The sequence below is a fragment of the Barbatula barbatula genome (genome assembly GCF_947034865.1).
Source record: "Barbatula barbatula genome assembly, chromosome: 14".
NCBI lineage: Eukaryota > Metazoa > Chordata > Actinopteri > Cypriniformes > Nemacheilidae > Barbatula > Barbatula barbatula.
In genome coordinates, this window is record NC_136777.1 from 7,323,317 (window position 1) to 7,341,102 (window position 17,786).

General features: G+C 37.9%; 2 protein-coding genes across 2 annotated transcripts; both read left to right on the top strand.

The window, feature by feature from the left end:
* Positions 1-615: 615 nt before the first annotated feature.
* ubtd1a (ubiquitin domain containing 1a) lies at positions 616-3,485 on the top strand. Its single transcript, XM_079473600.1, has 3 exons — positions 616-990; positions 1,819-2,046; positions 2,232-3,485. Exons 1-3 carry the CDS (start codon positions 936-938, stop codon positions 2,606-2,608), a joined length of 660 nt encoding a protein of 219 aa, XP_079329726.1. The 5' UTR covers positions 616-935; the 3' UTR covers positions 2,609-3,485.
* Positions 3,486-4,016: 531 nt separating this feature from the next.
* rrp12 (ribosomal RNA processing 12 homolog) lies at positions 4,017-16,690 on the top strand. The gene is given in 35 exon segments (XM_079472873.1): positions 4,017-4,259; positions 4,545-4,762; positions 4,866-4,949; positions 5,144-5,220; positions 5,297-5,402; positions 5,517-5,633; positions 6,388-6,526; positions 7,051-7,178; positions 7,268-7,366; positions 7,483-7,574; positions 7,648-7,759; positions 7,852-7,952; positions 8,042-8,156; positions 8,370-8,512; positions 8,849-8,970; positions 10,126-10,190; positions 10,306-10,465; positions 10,564-10,718; positions 10,823-10,890; positions 11,259-11,352; positions 11,447-11,605; positions 11,691-11,771; positions 11,873-11,978; positions 12,067-12,174; positions 12,731-12,888; positions 12,973-13,064; positions 13,164-13,322; positions 13,410-13,585; positions 13,674-13,787; positions 13,862-13,905; positions 14,644-14,719; positions 14,828-14,895; positions 15,014-15,022; positions 15,024-15,097; positions 15,178-16,690. Coding segments are annotated over 35 exon segments (3,936 nt in total). The 5' UTR covers positions 4,017-4,045; the 3' UTR covers positions 15,281-16,690.
* Positions 16,691-17,786: the final 1,096 nt, after the last annotated feature.

The following is a 17,786-nucleotide window of genomic DNA, read 5'->3' on the forward strand; positions in this document are numbered from 1 at the left end:
AATCTGCCAGCTGGTTTTATAAAATTAGTTGTTGTCGTCATTGGCTGGCTTTATATGGGTATCATTCACAAAATGCATTTATTAATTTGCATGCATGCAATCATCACATGGTCTGAGCTGCGTGAGTAGGAGGGATGGGATGTTGTTATCGAATGATGCAACAAGGCACACACCTGTCCTTCAGAAATACACCCAAATACAGCACAAAACAGCGAGGTAAGATTTGATCTCCTGGCCACTCCTGTCTAAGCGGTTCTGTTTGATGCTCTTTAGAGTGAATAAATAAATTAACACACTGTTTACAAAGCTCATTTCTCATCACTGTCAGACATTGCAAAAAAATTATAATTACTGTTTACAAAACCATCAAGTATGCTTTTTACTTTTGAAGACGCACAGACATTGGATTGACTGAGCAATTTCTAGATTTCTGTTTAAATGACACAAATATGTTATTCCACAGCTTCTTTTACCAAGAAATCAAGATCTTAGCTTAGATGGGGATTTTTGGAAGCGCTTGGGTGTTCCCAGAGAAGCATTCCTTGCCTTCTGCTCTGGACAATCCTGGGATTTACTGTCACAGTTTATTTTTGTACCTTTGTCCTGGTCTTAAATAGATTTGACAGGATTAAGTTTGTTGTGAAAGTACAAACGCTTTAACCTAAAACAGTGATTTTAAAAGCAGGTGCTATTTCTTGCCACTAGATGTTATTCTGGTGACCTACTTTGATTTATATTTGTCCACTTGTTGTATTTAGTTTGATGGAAGAGGTGATGGGCGTGTACATTGGGCAAGAAAACTGGAATAAGCCACTGCACAAATGTCCCAACAAAGTCTTGCTGGATACCTAGTGTGCACATGAAGTGATTGGGTCTCTGCATGAATTCAGAAGCTGTCCAATAACAGGTTGAAGGAATAACCGTCTGATCTGACCATGGGAGTTGCAAACTCAAGAGACTATCAACCCACAATTACTGTCGTTCTGAAAAGTAAGTACTGTACACCACACAATTTGTACTTGTACGTGCGTAAAGGATCAGAAGCGTCTGTGATTTGATTTGTTTGAAGATTATTCGTTTAATGTCACACACTGTGTACAGTAATGTGTTTTTAGTTTTGAAGTACAAACCTAAAGATACTAAAGACATTTCTTGTCTATTTCTTGAATATTTTACCAGTTTCTGTTTTAGATTGAGAATTCCCTCAATGACTTAATCTTGCATAGTTGAGTGAAAAGAGGATTTTTGAGCACAGTGCAGTTGTCAGACTGTTTGGGTTTGTCTGACTATAGAATCCCAATGATACCTCAATGACATGATCACTTGATAAATATACCTGAATATTGTGGATTATTGTAGCGTGGTGTGGCTATGTGCAGTGAAAAGCAAAATAACTGATACCTTGATTTTCATTTAATTATTCATTAAACTTCAAATTAATTGTTGTGCATGGCGAAGATTTTCTCTTCTAAATTCCCATCTGGCCAGGAGTAATGCATGATGGGTAAGAAGCCACTAAATCCTGTTAAGCGGCACCTGCTTAAGGTTTTAATCTCACACACTATAAAAATTTTTGTTTTTTCTCCAACTGCTGTTAGCCACATTTATATAATTGGTAAATGTGCTTTTTTTCTGTGAAACGTCAATATTCAATAAAAATCTACCACATAGCTGATACATTAATATCTATCTAGTTCTATTCAAGAGCTTTCTTCTGCACAAGACCCTTTGGGTAAACACATTTTGCACTACAGATTTTGCATCATTAACCACGTATTCTGTAGGTGACATTTCTACATTTGTTTTTGTCTTTTGCAGGTCGCAATGAGCCTCTAAAAAAGGACAAACCTAAATGGAAAAGTGACTATCCGATGACAGAGGGCCAACTGCGAAGTAAAAGAGATGAATTCTGGGACACGGCACCTGCCTTTGACGGTCGTCAAGAGATATGGGATGCATTGAAAGCTGCAGCAGTAGCTGTTGAGTGTAATGATCATGAGCTTGCACAAGCTATTGTAGATGGAGCCAGCATCACGTTGCCTTGTGGTAAAGATAAAGAATTTAATAACGTTTCACAAAAGTGTGAAGTCACTATAGAAAAAGATGCTATCTAATATTTTTTGTACAAATTATATAGGAGTAACTATTTAATTGACTAATTTGAATATTTTCAAATATAGAAAAAAACATACACAAATTATGAGATGACTGGTGTTGCTTTGTTTTTTCAGGATCTCTTATGGAGTGCTATGATGAACTGGGAAACCGCTATCAGCTTCCTGGATACTGCTTGGCTCCACCGGTCAATCTCATCTCAGAGAGCAAAGATGTGTCTGAACAATCAGAGCTACAGGAAAAGAAAGAAAATGAGTTTCAGTTAAAGGTGCGTCTATCCACCGGCAAAGACCTCCGCCTCAGTGCCAGCATGGCCGACTCCATCCGGCAGCTGAAGAAACAGCTTCAGCTTCAGGAAGACATTGATGCCGCCTGCCAGCGCTGGTTTTTCTCTGGCAAGCAGCTGACAGATAAAATGCGCTTGCAGGACACCAAGATCCAGAAGGACTTTGTGATACAGGTCGTTATTAGTCAGCCCATTATTCTCAAATGAGGACACAAACATGAACAAGGAAACAGTAAACTCAAGACCATGAGGAAGCTTTTTGTTGTTACCGCGTTTCCTATTTCAAAGGTTTCAAAGTTTATGGAACGTTATTTTGCAATTGCACATATATCACAGTCGCATTAGGGGTAGTTTTATAAACTAAGAAGAGTTGAGAGGAGCTTGGCCTACATTATAAAGTAGAAAAACATATCATTTTAATTTTGTAAATTGATGAATTGTTCTAAGAAAATATCGGGTCTTATCAACTAATAATCTTTGATGATTAATGTGTCAAACAGTGTACAAACAGTTGTTTGTAGCTGTACTTTTACAGATAATTATAGCATTTTAAATTTCTTATCTAATGGTTTATTTCTACTCTAAATATTTGTAAATTAGAATATTTTGTGCTATAGAAATACGCAGACAATTAGATCAAGATTGTGATATAATTTCACTGTCAAGTGTCAACAGTTTTAAGTTTCTAATTATTTTTGTACTGCGACAATTATTTTAGCAGAATTCTGTCTATGTGCTGCCGAATTGGCAAAGCCATCGAAATATTTTTTTACTTTTGTATTGTAAATCTTGGGTAAATCAATTTACTATTTGGTTTGTCCTCAACATTTGTGGGATAATCCAGATTACCACAAGTAGATTGTACTATTTTATGATGTGAAATGTTTTATTAACACATTACAAACCATTTTGTTGAACCCTATAATATATGCATCAATTAGTTCCAGTATGTTTATTTTTTTAAGACATATATTGATGAAAAATAAATAAAACAATATTTCAGAAAAATGACTACGACTAATATGAATGTATTCTTTACCTGACATGTCTTGTATGATTACATGATAAAAAGTCCTAGAACAGTGAAGGTTTCACATTTATTCTTTCCCTTTTCTCTGGAAAACAAGCCAAGAAGATTTGTTAGTTTACTCTGTATCAATGTCAAATCAAACCCTTACGAAAAGTGGCCATGGTTTTACAACAGTTAAAAAACATGGCTACCACAATATATCCATGGTTACGAAAACCATGTTTTAAAAACCATAGTTAAACGATGGTTACTGTATTAAAACCATTGCCATAAGTAATCAATACTCCAGAAGACCATGGTTACTCTTGTAGCTCAAAAAATTATTAATATTCGTAAAGGGAAGTAAAAACACCTTTTGCGTGCTAAAAATGAAAGTTTGATATACAATGTCTATTTATGTATACTTATATTTTACCGTATATGGCTGTATCCATACTTTAATTTAGTAAATTATCTAGAGTGTTCGTTATTTTTCTGTAGTAGTTATTTACAACAAATCAACTTAAAAAATTTAGTTTGACATTAAAACAAATTAAATGTATTTAAATTGGAGTATTAAGCGCTTTTTGACAACACTTTCGCGGTGTGGGTAGGTGGCGCATCGCGATGACGTAATGACCAGTGCGACACGCAGGCAGGAGGCACGAGACCAACGTGACTGGGGGACTGAGAGAATCCAAATAGCCAAAATGGTAAAATCCGGAAAACTTCCATCCGGAGCAGCCCAAAAATTAAAGCGGTGGAAGAAAGGACACAGCAGCGACTCGAATCCAGAAACAAGTCGTTTCAGAAAGGCTGCGAGGAGCCGATTCTTCAGTCGACCAATAGGTAAGACTGGCCTGGCTAACAACACGTGGGTATCTGATCACAGATAAATCGGCTGCTTTACACTGTAAACAGCATCAAATTAATGCTTCTTTACTTGGGGTGACGACTTACTTGATGTCACGATGTTCGAAAAACTTTTATGAGTAAAGCAGCTGTATATTTTACAGTATTTATGTCTTACAGTATGACTGTCAATCTTTTTACGGTCTTAACATTACACACTTAGTGGTAAACTGGTCTGATTCTGTGAATGTGGGATTTATCAAACCTACGTTTTTGTTTCAGAAAAGAGTGATCTGACAGTAGATGCTCTGAAACTCCACAATGAGCTTCAGTCAGGGTGTTTGGAGAGAAGCAGTGATGCTGCAGGAGATGCCATGGAAGAGCCTGCACTCACCGAGAAAACCTCAGGGACATTCCTCAGTGGACTGTCAGACTGCTCCAACATGACCTTTAGGAAAGTACAGAGATACTGGGAGTCAAACTCAGCAGCTCATAAGGAGGTACTGCATATAAATTGGGTGCAAACATGCATCATGGAGTTGTTATAGTACAAATGTTCACCTTGAATGTCTTGAATACAGCTGTGTTTGTTTGGTTTTACAGATCTGCGCTGTATTGGCAGCTGTCACAGAAGTCATACGATCTCAGGGAGGGAAGGAAACAGAGACAGAATACTTTGCAGCCCTGGTGGGTCGATGTAATTTCATTTTTGCAGAGCACAAAATAATTTTTGAAGAACATTGGTAACCAAACAACACCGACCCTGGTAGACATTTGTCAAAATATCCTGTGTTGTGCTTTAAGTGACACGAGGGTGAATAATAACATAGTTATTTTGGGGTGAGCTATCACTTAATGTTTTATGCATTGTCAATCCACAGATGACGACTCTTGAAGCTGTGGAAAGCAGTGAATCACTGGCAGCTGTTGCCTACCTCCTCAGCCTGGTGATGAAAAGGTAAGCAGTGTTTTGTTAGTCATCAGTCTGTAACCGCTGTCTAGGAATATTTCCAATTTTCATCTTATTTTTTAAGGGTGCCTGCTGCAGTACTCAAGAAAAAGTTCTCAGACACAGCCAAGGCCCTAATGGATGTGATGTCAAATCAAGCCAGTTCTGATTCTTTGTCCTACCTGCGCTTGGTTTGTATATTCTGCATTGATTTGTACATTTTTGCACAGAAGATCTGCTGTAATGAAATGATATGATGAGGACATTTGGTTATCTTTGTTTGTTGCTGCTATGTTTCTGCACAGATTATATCCTGTCTAGCAACCTTGTTGCGGAAACAGGATCCCTCAGTATGGAGTTACCCATCAACTCTACAGATTTACCACGGCCTCCTCAGCTTCACAGTGCACGCCAAACCAAAGGTTTGTCATCATTTTGTGAAACAGACGTTATTATATAACAAATACAGATTACTTCAGGGCTTGACATTAAGCATTGTCATGTGGTTTTCCTTCGGAAAAGTACATTTGTCAAATCAAAAATTACTTTTCCAAAGATAAAGAAAATTATGTTTAATTTAAATGTTTAATTTAAATAATAATATAATATAAAAGTTTATTATTTGCCGCCTGAATTTGGTTATAGGCCTACTCTCAGTGACTGCTATTAAACAAAGGCAAGCAGTAATTATTATTATTAGTGTTAAGGCTGAAGGTTAACTTTTTTAGCAAATAGCACTGGTGCAAGAGAGGTTTAAAGTTTGGTAGCACAGGCCCAAAAGTTGTAGCACAAGTATAAATCTGCTGTTGTCATCATTTAATAAAAACATGCAAGTGCCGTTCATCATGAATAGGCAGGTAACTGACAAAAGACATTAATGTTACTTACAGATGGATAAATTAGGGCCATATCATTTTAAGATTACCTAAATTTGTTCAAAATTTCCCTTTTTTACTATAGAATGGTGGTATATTTGTCCACATAAATTACCGTAGTATACTATAGTATTTACAATAGTAAACTGCAGGAAAATTCTTAGAAACTATTGTTTTTAACTTTACTCGTGTATACCGTGTTTATTAATTTTCTACAAGATTACTACAATTTCAATATCAAATACTATGGTACACTACAGTCTTAATCTTTTTATTGTGATATGATATAATCTATATACAGGTTCGAAAGGCGGCACAGCAGGGTGTTTGTTCCATCCTCCGCGGAAGTGAGTTCTTGTTCTCTGAAAATGCCCCGAGCCACCACCCAGCTGCTGTGACCACGGCCAAATTCTGCTGCAAGGAAATAGAGCAGTCAGGAGGTCAGTTGAACACTGACTCATATCATTGTCTTATGAGTTACAATTAAATAACTAAACAATCCAAGTTATAAAAATTTTTTATGTTACTATTTAACAATATTGTTAGTATTTAGGGGATATTAATTCTGTATTTATAAACACAAAAATATACATATCTCATATTTAGATATATTTATTTATATTTACCAATAATTACAATGACATATAAATGTTCATGCATGCATGCATGTATGTATATGTGTGTTTATAAATACAAAATTTATATGCACAGTACACAGATATTATGTAAACACAAACGTGAATTCTGGATGCGATTAATCGTTTGTCAGCCCTACTGATCTTGTCTTTGGAATACTTGATTCTTATTGGTCAATCACTCCATTTAGCAGACTCGACTGTTGTTTCCTAATGGCAATGGTGTATATCAATAGACTTTTCATCCTAATAATTAAGACCAGCACTTTCTTGTGTCATTCCTCCATTTGTAATCAACTATTGAACAGTGTTTGTCTTTTTTGTTCAAGGAAACAAAGAACACACTACCACTCTCCACGTGCTGGGTCTCCTGAAGGAACTTCTGTCTGTGTTGCCTCTCAGTTCTGTCAAGTCTTGCTGCGAGACCCTCCTGCGAGTCATGACCCTGAGCCATGTGGTACGAATGTTTAACTCATACATTTCGATCTCTGTCATTATATGGGGCACGATGGAGAGATTGTAAACCCCACCTTTGTTTCTCTAAAGTTGGTGACCGCAGCTGCAATGCAGGCTTTCCACAAACTCTTCAGTGGCAAATCCAATCTTTCCAGTATGTCTGCTGAACTCAACGCCCAGATTATCACAGTGAGCGTCAAAATTCATTCTCTTTTCAATCTGATCTGTTTTACGTTAAAAGGTTATGTCTGTGTTTTCTGCATTGCATGTGTTACTAAATCATTCTATGACATTCTCACCTTCAGGCCTTGTATGACTATGTTCCTAGTGAGAATGATCTACAGCCTTTATTAGCATGGCTTGCTGTAATGGAGAAGGCTCATGTTCATCTCTCCAGGTAAAACTTGTTCAGCACATCACTAGTTTCATCTTCAAGAAGAATCTGTTCTTATTCCATCTCTGGCTTTTAGTTTACAGTGCACTCTGAGTCTCGGACATCTTCCTCGCTTGTTCAACATCTCGATGTCATGTCTCCTGTCTCCACACACGCAAGTTGTTTCAGCCGCATCTCAGACGCTAAAGGTATGGCACGTGCTGAAGTCAGTCAACAATGTCATCAGATGTTTGTCATGGAGTTTATCTCTGACTCTGTGCTGATGATTTTCTCCTTCTAGACTTTGATAAATGAATGTGTGGCTCCTCATATGGCAGAAATTGGTCCTGTTCTACCAAGCACATCATCTGGAAATGGGGTCTACATCCTTAAGATTTTCCGGTGAGCTGCTTTGAACGACTCTTGTCATGTTATTTTACAGAACTTGATGTATTGTAACATTGTATATAAACCTCTTGGTTTTTCTTCAGCACTGTGGAGGAAGGGTTGTCCTACCGTTATCATGCCTCCTGGCCGTTTGTGCTGCAAATTCTAGGCTGCTTCTACAAAGGCGCAGGAAAACAGGCTCATCCCATTATGATTAAGGTATATTCTATACAGAGCCACTTCAAAAGTTGGATCTAGAAGTCAAGACAGTCATATAAATATATTAAATAAAAATAAAATCCTTCAGATCACCCTGTCAGAGCACTTTGACATTCTGACTGACCATACCTTACCTTTGCATTAATTTCAGATGTAGTAAAAAGCTGTTCTTTTTAGAAGATGTCTATAAACTGTTGTATATGTCATCCTCAGAGTCTTCAGTCTCTCAGTGAACTCCGGGCCACCCCTCGCTTTCCTTTCTCTGGAGAACTGGATCTTGCTGTGGGTGGTGCGGTAGAAAGCATGGGTCCAGAGGTGGTCCTGAATGCGATCCCCCTCCTCATCACTGGAACAGAGTGAGTAACTGAGCTGATCAACTGTTTCTTCTCACGGTTTCAGAAATTTAGTTCACAGTTCTATCCAGATACACCGTGGATCCCCTTGCATGGAATTCGTCATGTTGTTTCTACAGTAGCCCTAAACGGACAACTGCTCTACAGAGCATTCTTTTTTTTATATTGTAAATATGTTATCCCCTTTGGCAAAGAAACGAAAACACGAAGACATCTTAGTTCTTTGTCAGCTGCCGTAGTGCTTCGAAATGGAGGGCTGGAGTGAGCTGTAGGTTGCAATCTAGATGGCGCTACATTTTATACACTGAAACTTTAAATTGTGTATTTATTTGTCGGCAGTGATGATCTGGAGTTCCCACGTAGCTGGCTGATCCCAGTCATAAGAGATCATGTGAAGAACACACGGCTGGCATACTTTACATCCTTCTTTTTACCCCTGGCAACCAAACTCAGACGAACAGGTGTGTCGGTGCTTCTCATACATGTACACATTGCTCTTCACTTGATAAAATGCTGCTTGTTGTTATTTTTTATACAAAAACAAATAATTTAACTAGGGCTGTCAGCGTTAACGTATACGATACATTCTTTTCAGATTTAACGCGTTCAAAATATTTTAAAACATTCTTTTTTTTCTGTCATCATTGTCTAGCGTTACATGACATAATCCCGCTCTTACTCATATAAAGGCCTTCACAATATTTAGGCACTAAACCACTTGAAATGGTTGTATTGACACGTCGCTTCTGGCTGTGGAACACGGCTCAACGCAACAGCGGTCCCGTCAGGTGTACACTTGGGCTAAAGGCTGTGTCAGAATCTGGCAGAAAGCGCACGAGTATTAACTTTTTTTTCGGGCTTGAATGAACAAAAACACAAGATTATGCCAGAAAGCACATTTTGTCTAGTATTCTCGCAAGCAATTCTCGTCTTCAACGAGTTAAATGAAGTCTTAAATGAATGCATAGTGTTAGGATATATAGGAAGTGCATTATAGAGTTGCTTAGAGCGGCAGCGTTCTTAAATGTGCTGCTGTTGCTTTAATGAGGATTCTTCTGTATTTCATGTATTCAGGGCCGCTGCTAGCCATTTTGGTGCCCCAAGCATAATTCCATTATGATGCCCCCCCCCCCTCTCTGTCTCTGTTGATTGATAGTGAGGTTTATACACTACATAGCTCTTCACTAGCTGGCCTCTGTCAAACTGCGTCAGGCGCACGCGCGATCAACCGGCACTGCCGTGGTGTGGATGGGGTGATATAGGATTGTTCGGCCGTTTTTTTTTTACATATACATGGCTAAAATATGCCTTAAAATTTTTAAAATTCATCAGGCTATTTTTGGTGCCCCCTCGGCACTTGGTGCCCTACGCACAGTGCGTGATGCGCGTGGTGGGAGCGGCGGCGCTGCATGTATTTAGCAGTAAAGACTGTAAAGTGTTTTGAGAACTTTATTTATTTTCTGTATATTTCCTATACCTTTTAGACAGGTAGGAAGGACACACTTATTATAATGGGTTTGATTAGTAAAAACAATTAGTATCAGTTGCAGAATTAAAGATTTGAATCTATTGACAGCTAAATTAAACATGTCACTTGATTTCTTTTTCAATCCCAGCTGAAGAACTAAAGCAGTCGGGTCAGAAACTGATGGCCAAAGTTTATCAGACACTACATATGCAGGTACAATAAATACCAGCTCATGCCATTATGTGAAAATGTTCATATTGGATTAAATGAGTAACTCTTTTGATTTATTTGGTTTTATTAACTTATTAATAATGTTGTCTTATGTTAGATTTGGACCATGTTGCCTGGATTCTGCACTAAAACCACAGATCTGACATCTTTCAAGAACATTGCCCGGTCTTTGGGTGAGGCTCTCAATGAATGCCCTGATCTCCGCCTGTGCATCTGTCAGGCCTTGCGCATACTCATCAACAAGAGTTGTGAAACAGGTCAGCCTTTCTTTGTATTTGTGCGGAAGAATATAAGAATCCTTGGAATTCTACAATATGGAAATAAAACTTTCTTGGATGCTATTGCTTTACTACAGAGGATGAAAAAGCGGAAGTAAGTCGCTTTGCCAAGAACTTCCTCCCCATCTTGTTTAACATATACAGTCAGGAGCCTACACCTGGAGCGGCGTTTGTTTCTAGGATGGCTGTCCTGGACACAATAAGAGTTTATCTGACCATCACAGATCAGAAGGTACTAATGAAGACGGATGCTTAAGAAGCCATACTGGAAGAATACATATGATTCCACAATGCTGTTGATTTTTGATGTGCTGAATATCTGCTCTTGTGTATCAGATGGTGTGCACGTTCCTGCAGAAAGCATTGGAGAGACCTGGCAGCGCAGACAGCTCGGAGTTCACACGGTAAATTATTACAGCCATTTACTATGAGTCTACCCAAAATAAAACATCTGTCATTATTCCATTCAAAATCTGTATATGACACTTTCTTCTGTGGAGCACAAAAGAAAATATTTTGAAACAATTGTTTTCTGTCCATACAATGAAAGTAAACGGAGGCCAATGTTCTTAAAAATATCTTCTAATGTGTTCTGCAGAAGAAAGTTATATAGCTTAGAAATGACATGAGTGTGAGTAAATGATGAAATAATTTTCTATTTTGGCTCAACATATCTTTAAATACAGAATTATTTGAGATCTTTTATGTATGAGAAGTGCCTGAAAGAACCAGATAGATTAGCTTCATGATGTACCTGCTCTTGTTTTTTCAGACTTGCTGTAATGGATCTGATTGTAGCAATGGCTCCATTTGTGGATGAAGCATCTATGACCCAAACATTTGAATTAATAAAACCTTTCCTGGAGGTGAAAATCTTCCCATTTGCACCTCAAACTATATTTACACCTCTTATATAAACAGGCTTCATCTAATTATTCTGCACACACGTGTGTTTTATAGAGCAAGGACTCAGGCATCCAGAAGAAGGCCTACAGAGTATTAGAGGAGATGTGCGGAGGAGAGAGAGAACCTTGTAAAACTTTTGTTCTGACTAATCTTGAGCGGCTGAAAATAACTCTTCTGGACAGCCTGAAGACCGCGTCCTCACCTGCCAAACGTGTAAGAACCCCGAGTAAACTGGATTGTAAAAACATTAACAGATATTACAATGCATGGCAGTAATATTTGGTCTTTGACTTTCTAGCCCAGACTGAAGTGTCTAATCCACATAGTGAAGCAGATAAACGCGGAACACAAGGATTTTATTATCGCAGTGCTTCCTGAGGTACGGTTGTGAGATGAGAGGAACAGTTGCATGTGACACTGTCTGAAATCAGTTTTCTTCATCAAAGCTTTATTGTTATGACATGAAATATGTGTGTTTAGGTCATCGTTTGCACAAAGGAAATGTCTGTAGGGGCCCGCAAAAACGCCTACACCCTCCTGGTTGAGATCGGTAATGCTTTTCTGCGGTTTTGTGGGAACCAGAAAGGTATGAAGATAAATCCAGATTGAACTTTTAGGTTTGTTGATGTATGGACATATGAACGGAATTAATAAAGAGTGGTGTGTTTTTTCAGATGCTGTGAATGAATATTTGGGGAATGTGTTCGTTGGACTCATTGGCTCCGTCACAATGATAACCTGCACAGTGCTGGCTCTTACACGACTAGTGTTTCATTACAAAGGTGAGAATGATGACTGTCACACAACACATTTCCTGTTATTTTGGAGTTTTCATTATGTTATGTGAAAAATAATGTAAGTGTTCATGAAGTATTTATTGGTAATTATTTTTAAGTAATTATAAATCATCTTGCTTAAAAAGAATGACGTTATACATGCGTTGTAACACAAATAAAGGATCTTTAGATATTCCCCTTACTTTAAAGTGATAAAATTTAATTTAAAGAATATTATTTTTGATTTAAGTTTATTATAAATCATTTATTGATATTAATTATTGAATGTCTTTGCAACAACCAGACTTCCAAATTCCAATCAATTCCCAAAAGATGAAGTCAAGACCCGCCCTGCATTTTCCACATTCCAGAAACTGTTTTATTCAGATATACATAACAATTTGGCAGAAAACACCACCGCAACTTCTATTTCATGTTAACTTTAAAACGATTGCTTAGTTTGTGGCTTTATTATATTTGTTGTTAATGATGTTTAAATAGTTTTATTATTTTGTGCAAGATTGTATAAAAGCCCAGATAAATGTGGAATTATTGTGTGCAGATTCTATAGATGTGACCTCACTGGAGCAGCTGTTGCATAACATCTGCCTGCTGCTCACCAGCAGGACACGAGAAATAGTCAAAGCATCTCTGGGCTTCCTCAAGGTCCTTCTCTTCGCTCTGGAAGGGAAAGTGTTAGCCAGTCACTTGACTGTCATTGTAAGTGTCCTTAAACATTCATAGTTGAACTAACATTTAAAGTTTTCAGCAGAAGAGGATTTCTCATTGCTCTCTTTTTTGCAGATGGAAGGCATCAGTAATATGAAAGATGACATGCGAAGACATTTAAGGGCAAAACTTAAGAGTATTTACACCAAATTAATTCGAAAATTTGGGTAAGTTGAGTCACCTGACCAAACATAACCATCTGTTCCTCTGATACATTTCTTTGAGCTCATCTCTGTTGTTTGCAACATCATGTAAATTGTTTTCAGCTTTGAGCTGGTAAAGAGCATGTTGCCTGCCGACCACCACAAGGTCCTGGTGAACATCCGTAAAGTGGAGGCCAGAAATAAAAGACGCAAGCAGCTGGTTAAGGAAGATGAGGATGAATCAGACAGTGAGGACGAGACGTCTAAACCGAAGGGAGAGAGGTACAAAAAGAGTGTCCAGTTTTAATGAAATGAAACGTCAGCCTTTTTGTTATTGGTAATTCAACCGACGGATCTGTCTCTGTGCAGCATTGAGGACATTCTGGCTGAGACGGACTCTGCTGACTCTGATGAAGATGAGAAGCCCAAGAAGGGTCAGAAGAAGAAGAAGGTGGTGAAGAAGAAAAGTCAGGCCTGGTTGAAGGAAGGTGTATCAGATGAACCACTCAACTTCCTGGATCCAAAGGCAGCACAGAGAGTTCTGGGTAAGAGACCTCTTTTTTTTATTTGATGGTTGATAATTGTCTTCAACAGGTTGAACATTTTAGATTTATATCAAATATGTTTATCCAGCCACCAATCCTGACATGAAGAAGGCACCCAAAGTTGATCATGGGTTCAAGGTGACGTCAGACGGACGATTGATTATTAAAGATGATGATGATGATGAGGAAGACAAAACTAAAGGTAGGAGGACATCATTTATACCAAATCCTTTTTGTTATAAACCTTATGTTGATCATTTGCCAATTGCTTTTTAGACACAGAAATGGATGATATACTGGAAGAAGCTGGTGTCAAAATGGTGAGTATATGTGTAATTACATTATATGTGTTCCTGTAACTTAGTTTGAAGAGGATTGTGTTGAATTCCTAAGGAACACTTTCCCAATTTTCATTTAAGCAGCATTTCTAGCTGTATTGTGGCCATTATAGTCCAGTGTGTGTTGAATTTCAACAAAATTAAACTTCGGGAGTGACAAAGTCATCCAACAGCAATTTGAAAGAGTGACAGTATGACAAAACACGGTCACAAAAACTGTGATAAAATCGAGGTAGTCACATAGAAAAATACTTTTAAACTTAAAATATTACTGTTGTATTGTTTAAAAATGAATATAAGCTTGTTTTCTTGGCAAATTAAGAGCATCTTTTCTGTTATTTTGTTTCTTAATTGTTAATTTTTTGCAAATAGAAACAATTTTATTTCAAATTTGGAAGAAATATTGTTAGTAGTTTACAGAATGAAATAAAAATGATAATTTTACCTAAACATATAACTTATAAAAAGTACATTCAGAAAAACTAAAAATGGTCTTTGAAATGGTCTCTTTATATTTTTCCTCAGCTGTATACTTATAAAATGTTATGAGTATGTATACTTATTGAATGCACTGTAATTAGTTTTGGATAAAATTGTTTGCCATATTCTTAAGTATAAATGTATACAATAATATACAGGCATCACCATCATGGAAAATATTGTTAAAGGTTTGTTATATTTAGGGTTTGTCTAATAATGATGTTTCTTTCTATAAAACAGAAGAAGAACTCAAGGAGGAAAATACACGACGATATGGATGACGATATGGACGTTGAACCCAAAATGAAATATAAAGGTACTACACAACAGTTGTGGTTTTATTTGTAGAGTAAACTCTAAAAATGTGCCCGGTTTAATGTGAGATGTGTGAAGATTCTTACATTTGTATTGTTGAACCTCTCAGCTGGTGGCAGAGGCATCCACAGACCTCTGGGTGGAGGAGCGGAGGTTGGCATGGAGTATAAATCTAAGGTGAGAATAGAACAGCAAACAATTTGGTAATAGTGACCAACACATGTTTCAACACACATGAAAACATGTGATGACATTTAACAATGGTCCTTAAGAAACATCTCTCTGTTCATTGCAGAAGGGACGGGGGTGACGTGAAGAAGAAAGGCAAGGTTGACCCGTACGCTTATGTTCCTCTGGAAAAAGCCCAGCTGAACCGCAGGTATAAGATGGATTCAGTCTTTATGCACTTGCGCTTTACATATCTGTGACTTTTAACAGAACCTTTAACTTTGTTCACAGGAAAAAGGCCAAACTGCAGGGCCAGTTTAAAGGTATGGTCAGAGGAGCCAAGAAAGGAGCACTCTCTGGAAAGAGAACATTGCAGAGTAAGAGAAAAGCTTGAGATGCACATCAACACGGTCCACGTGTGTTTGAATGCTGGCAGAAAATTGACTTTATCTGCAGGATAACATTATTTTCTTGTGGTTCTTCCTAGAGCTGCTGTCATTTCTCATGGAATGATGGAATTAAACGTAGACAGAAAAAATCCTGTATTAATGCTTGTTTAGGAGAATTTCCTATGGAAGCTTCTCCTCAAAAGATGATGTTTGCTGTGGTTTTATTGTAAGCAGATGGCAGGTTGATGATAGCTTTGTGCAAAATGTATTTATGTACTTGCTAAGTTGGACAAAATAAACATGTTTGTCGATTTAAGAGTAAAAATGCTTTTCAAGGTGCCTTGTTTAAATCGATTAACATCATTCAATCTAAATGTGCAATGAAAACATCACGCAGTTATCCCATGTCTCTTTCTTCAGTATGCATGTGGTAAACCCCTTATAACATTGACTAATACTATGTTTCTGTTGGTAGATGTTAGTTTCTTTAAGTGGTTTTCATACTTTTTCGTGGTAAGGACATCTTTGTGTAGAGTGCATGGTTTTGTCGCCCCCCAAATAAAGACTTGTCTTACTCAGAATGTGTATTTAACCAAAAACATGAGGAATTTTGGCCCACTCTTTGCAGAATTAATTCAGCCACATTGGAGGGTCTTCGAGCACGAACAGCCTTTTAAGGTCATGCCACAGCATTTAATTGGATTTAAGTGTGAACTTTGACTAGACCACTTCAAAACCTTTATTTTAGTTTTTTAGCCATTTGGAGGTGTACTTGCTGTTGTGTTTGGGATCACTGTCCTGCTGTATAACCCAAGTGCATTTAAGCTTGAGGTCACAAACCGATGGCCGGACACTTTTCGGATTTTCTTGTAGAGCGCAGAATTATGGCCAGTGGTCCAGGACCTGAAGCTACAAAGCACCCCCAGACCATCACTCTGCCAAAACCATGTTTGACTGTTGGTATGATGTTCCTTTTCTGAATTGCTGTGTTAGTTTTACCCCAGATGTAACGGAACATGCCTTCCAAAAACTTCAACCATTGGCTCGTCAGTCCACAGAATATTTGCCCAAATGTTTGGGGATCATAAAGATGTTTCTTTAGCAAATGTGAGACGAGCCTTTTGTGGTGTCCTTGGTCAGCAGTGGTTTCGTCTTGGAACTCTCCCATGGATGCCATTTTTGCACAGTCTCTTTCTTATTGTAGAATCATGAACACTGACCTTAACTGAAGCTAGAGAGGCCTCCAAATACTTTTTCACACCACTGTACAATACTAGAACATCAATTATTTCGATTGATGGTTTTATTTTTCTGATGTTGGATGGCATAAAATGTATGATCAATTTCTATCTTTAATAAAATGCCACAAAATCTGTGGCCCCTGGATCCACCTTGGTGGGACCCCAGTTTGAATGATTGACAAATACAATTCTAGTGTGTTTTAGATCTTATACATGTCCCTGTGTCATTCATGTTGTCCACAGATGTTCAGCAGAAGATGATAATGTGTGCGAATGTGATCATGGTCTTCTGAAGGTCACACGTCTCATCTTACTGTAATAAACTCGAATGGATCTGTCCTAATGGTCCCAGTGAGAGTACAGTGATACAGTCTCGGCTCAAGGTGGCGTCTGCTGGATTAGCTCCAGCAGCGAACACTGACAATGGCCCCTTTGAAATATAACATGATTTCCTAGCCTTTAGTTCAGAGTATTTGAATCAATGATCTAAACTGATCAAATTTAGTACAACATTATAGTAGATAGAAGAAAGAAGGCTATCCAAACAGAACCAGGTTGATGTTGTATGATGTATTCACAGCCAGCAGAGGGCACTGTTTGACTTCACAGTAAACTGGAGCTCAGAGGATGTGAAATAGACTGCATTCTGCTTTTTCACTCCTCTTTAGCCATAATATGGACGATACAGACTGTATATCACAAATGTACAGATAAGTCATTAAATAATATCGAGTTGTTCTCTTTTGGAGCTGGATTGAGGTGTCTCAGCACAGCAGGCTGAGGGATATTAGTCATAATGTGTGGATGTCAGTGGCTCTAATGGGAACATTCCAGAGCAGCCACAGGGCTCCAGGTTTTGTGGCTACTGTCAACACACTGACAGAGTATTCAGTGCATCCAGCCAAAGGAGCTGCAGTCAGAAGACCATATGAATCATGTCATGTTACATGATGTGACTCATCACCCCGCTGAGTATGAATTCTTTATGGAGCTTTTAACAGTGGGGCGAGCTTCGGGATCAGGCATCAGGATATTCATCAAAGCTTTTTGAATGGCACACAGACAGTGGCAAGCAATGCAACAACTTTATTGCATGTGACAATAAAGGCTTTGATTTTGATAACTAAACCAAACACATCTGTGATGACCACATCGGAATTAAAAAGAAAATGTTAAACGTGAGAGAGAATTCAAAGAACATTTCAATTGTTGGACATTTCTCAACTGATTGATTTGATAACTTACTGTAAAACCGTTTTCAGTTCTTATT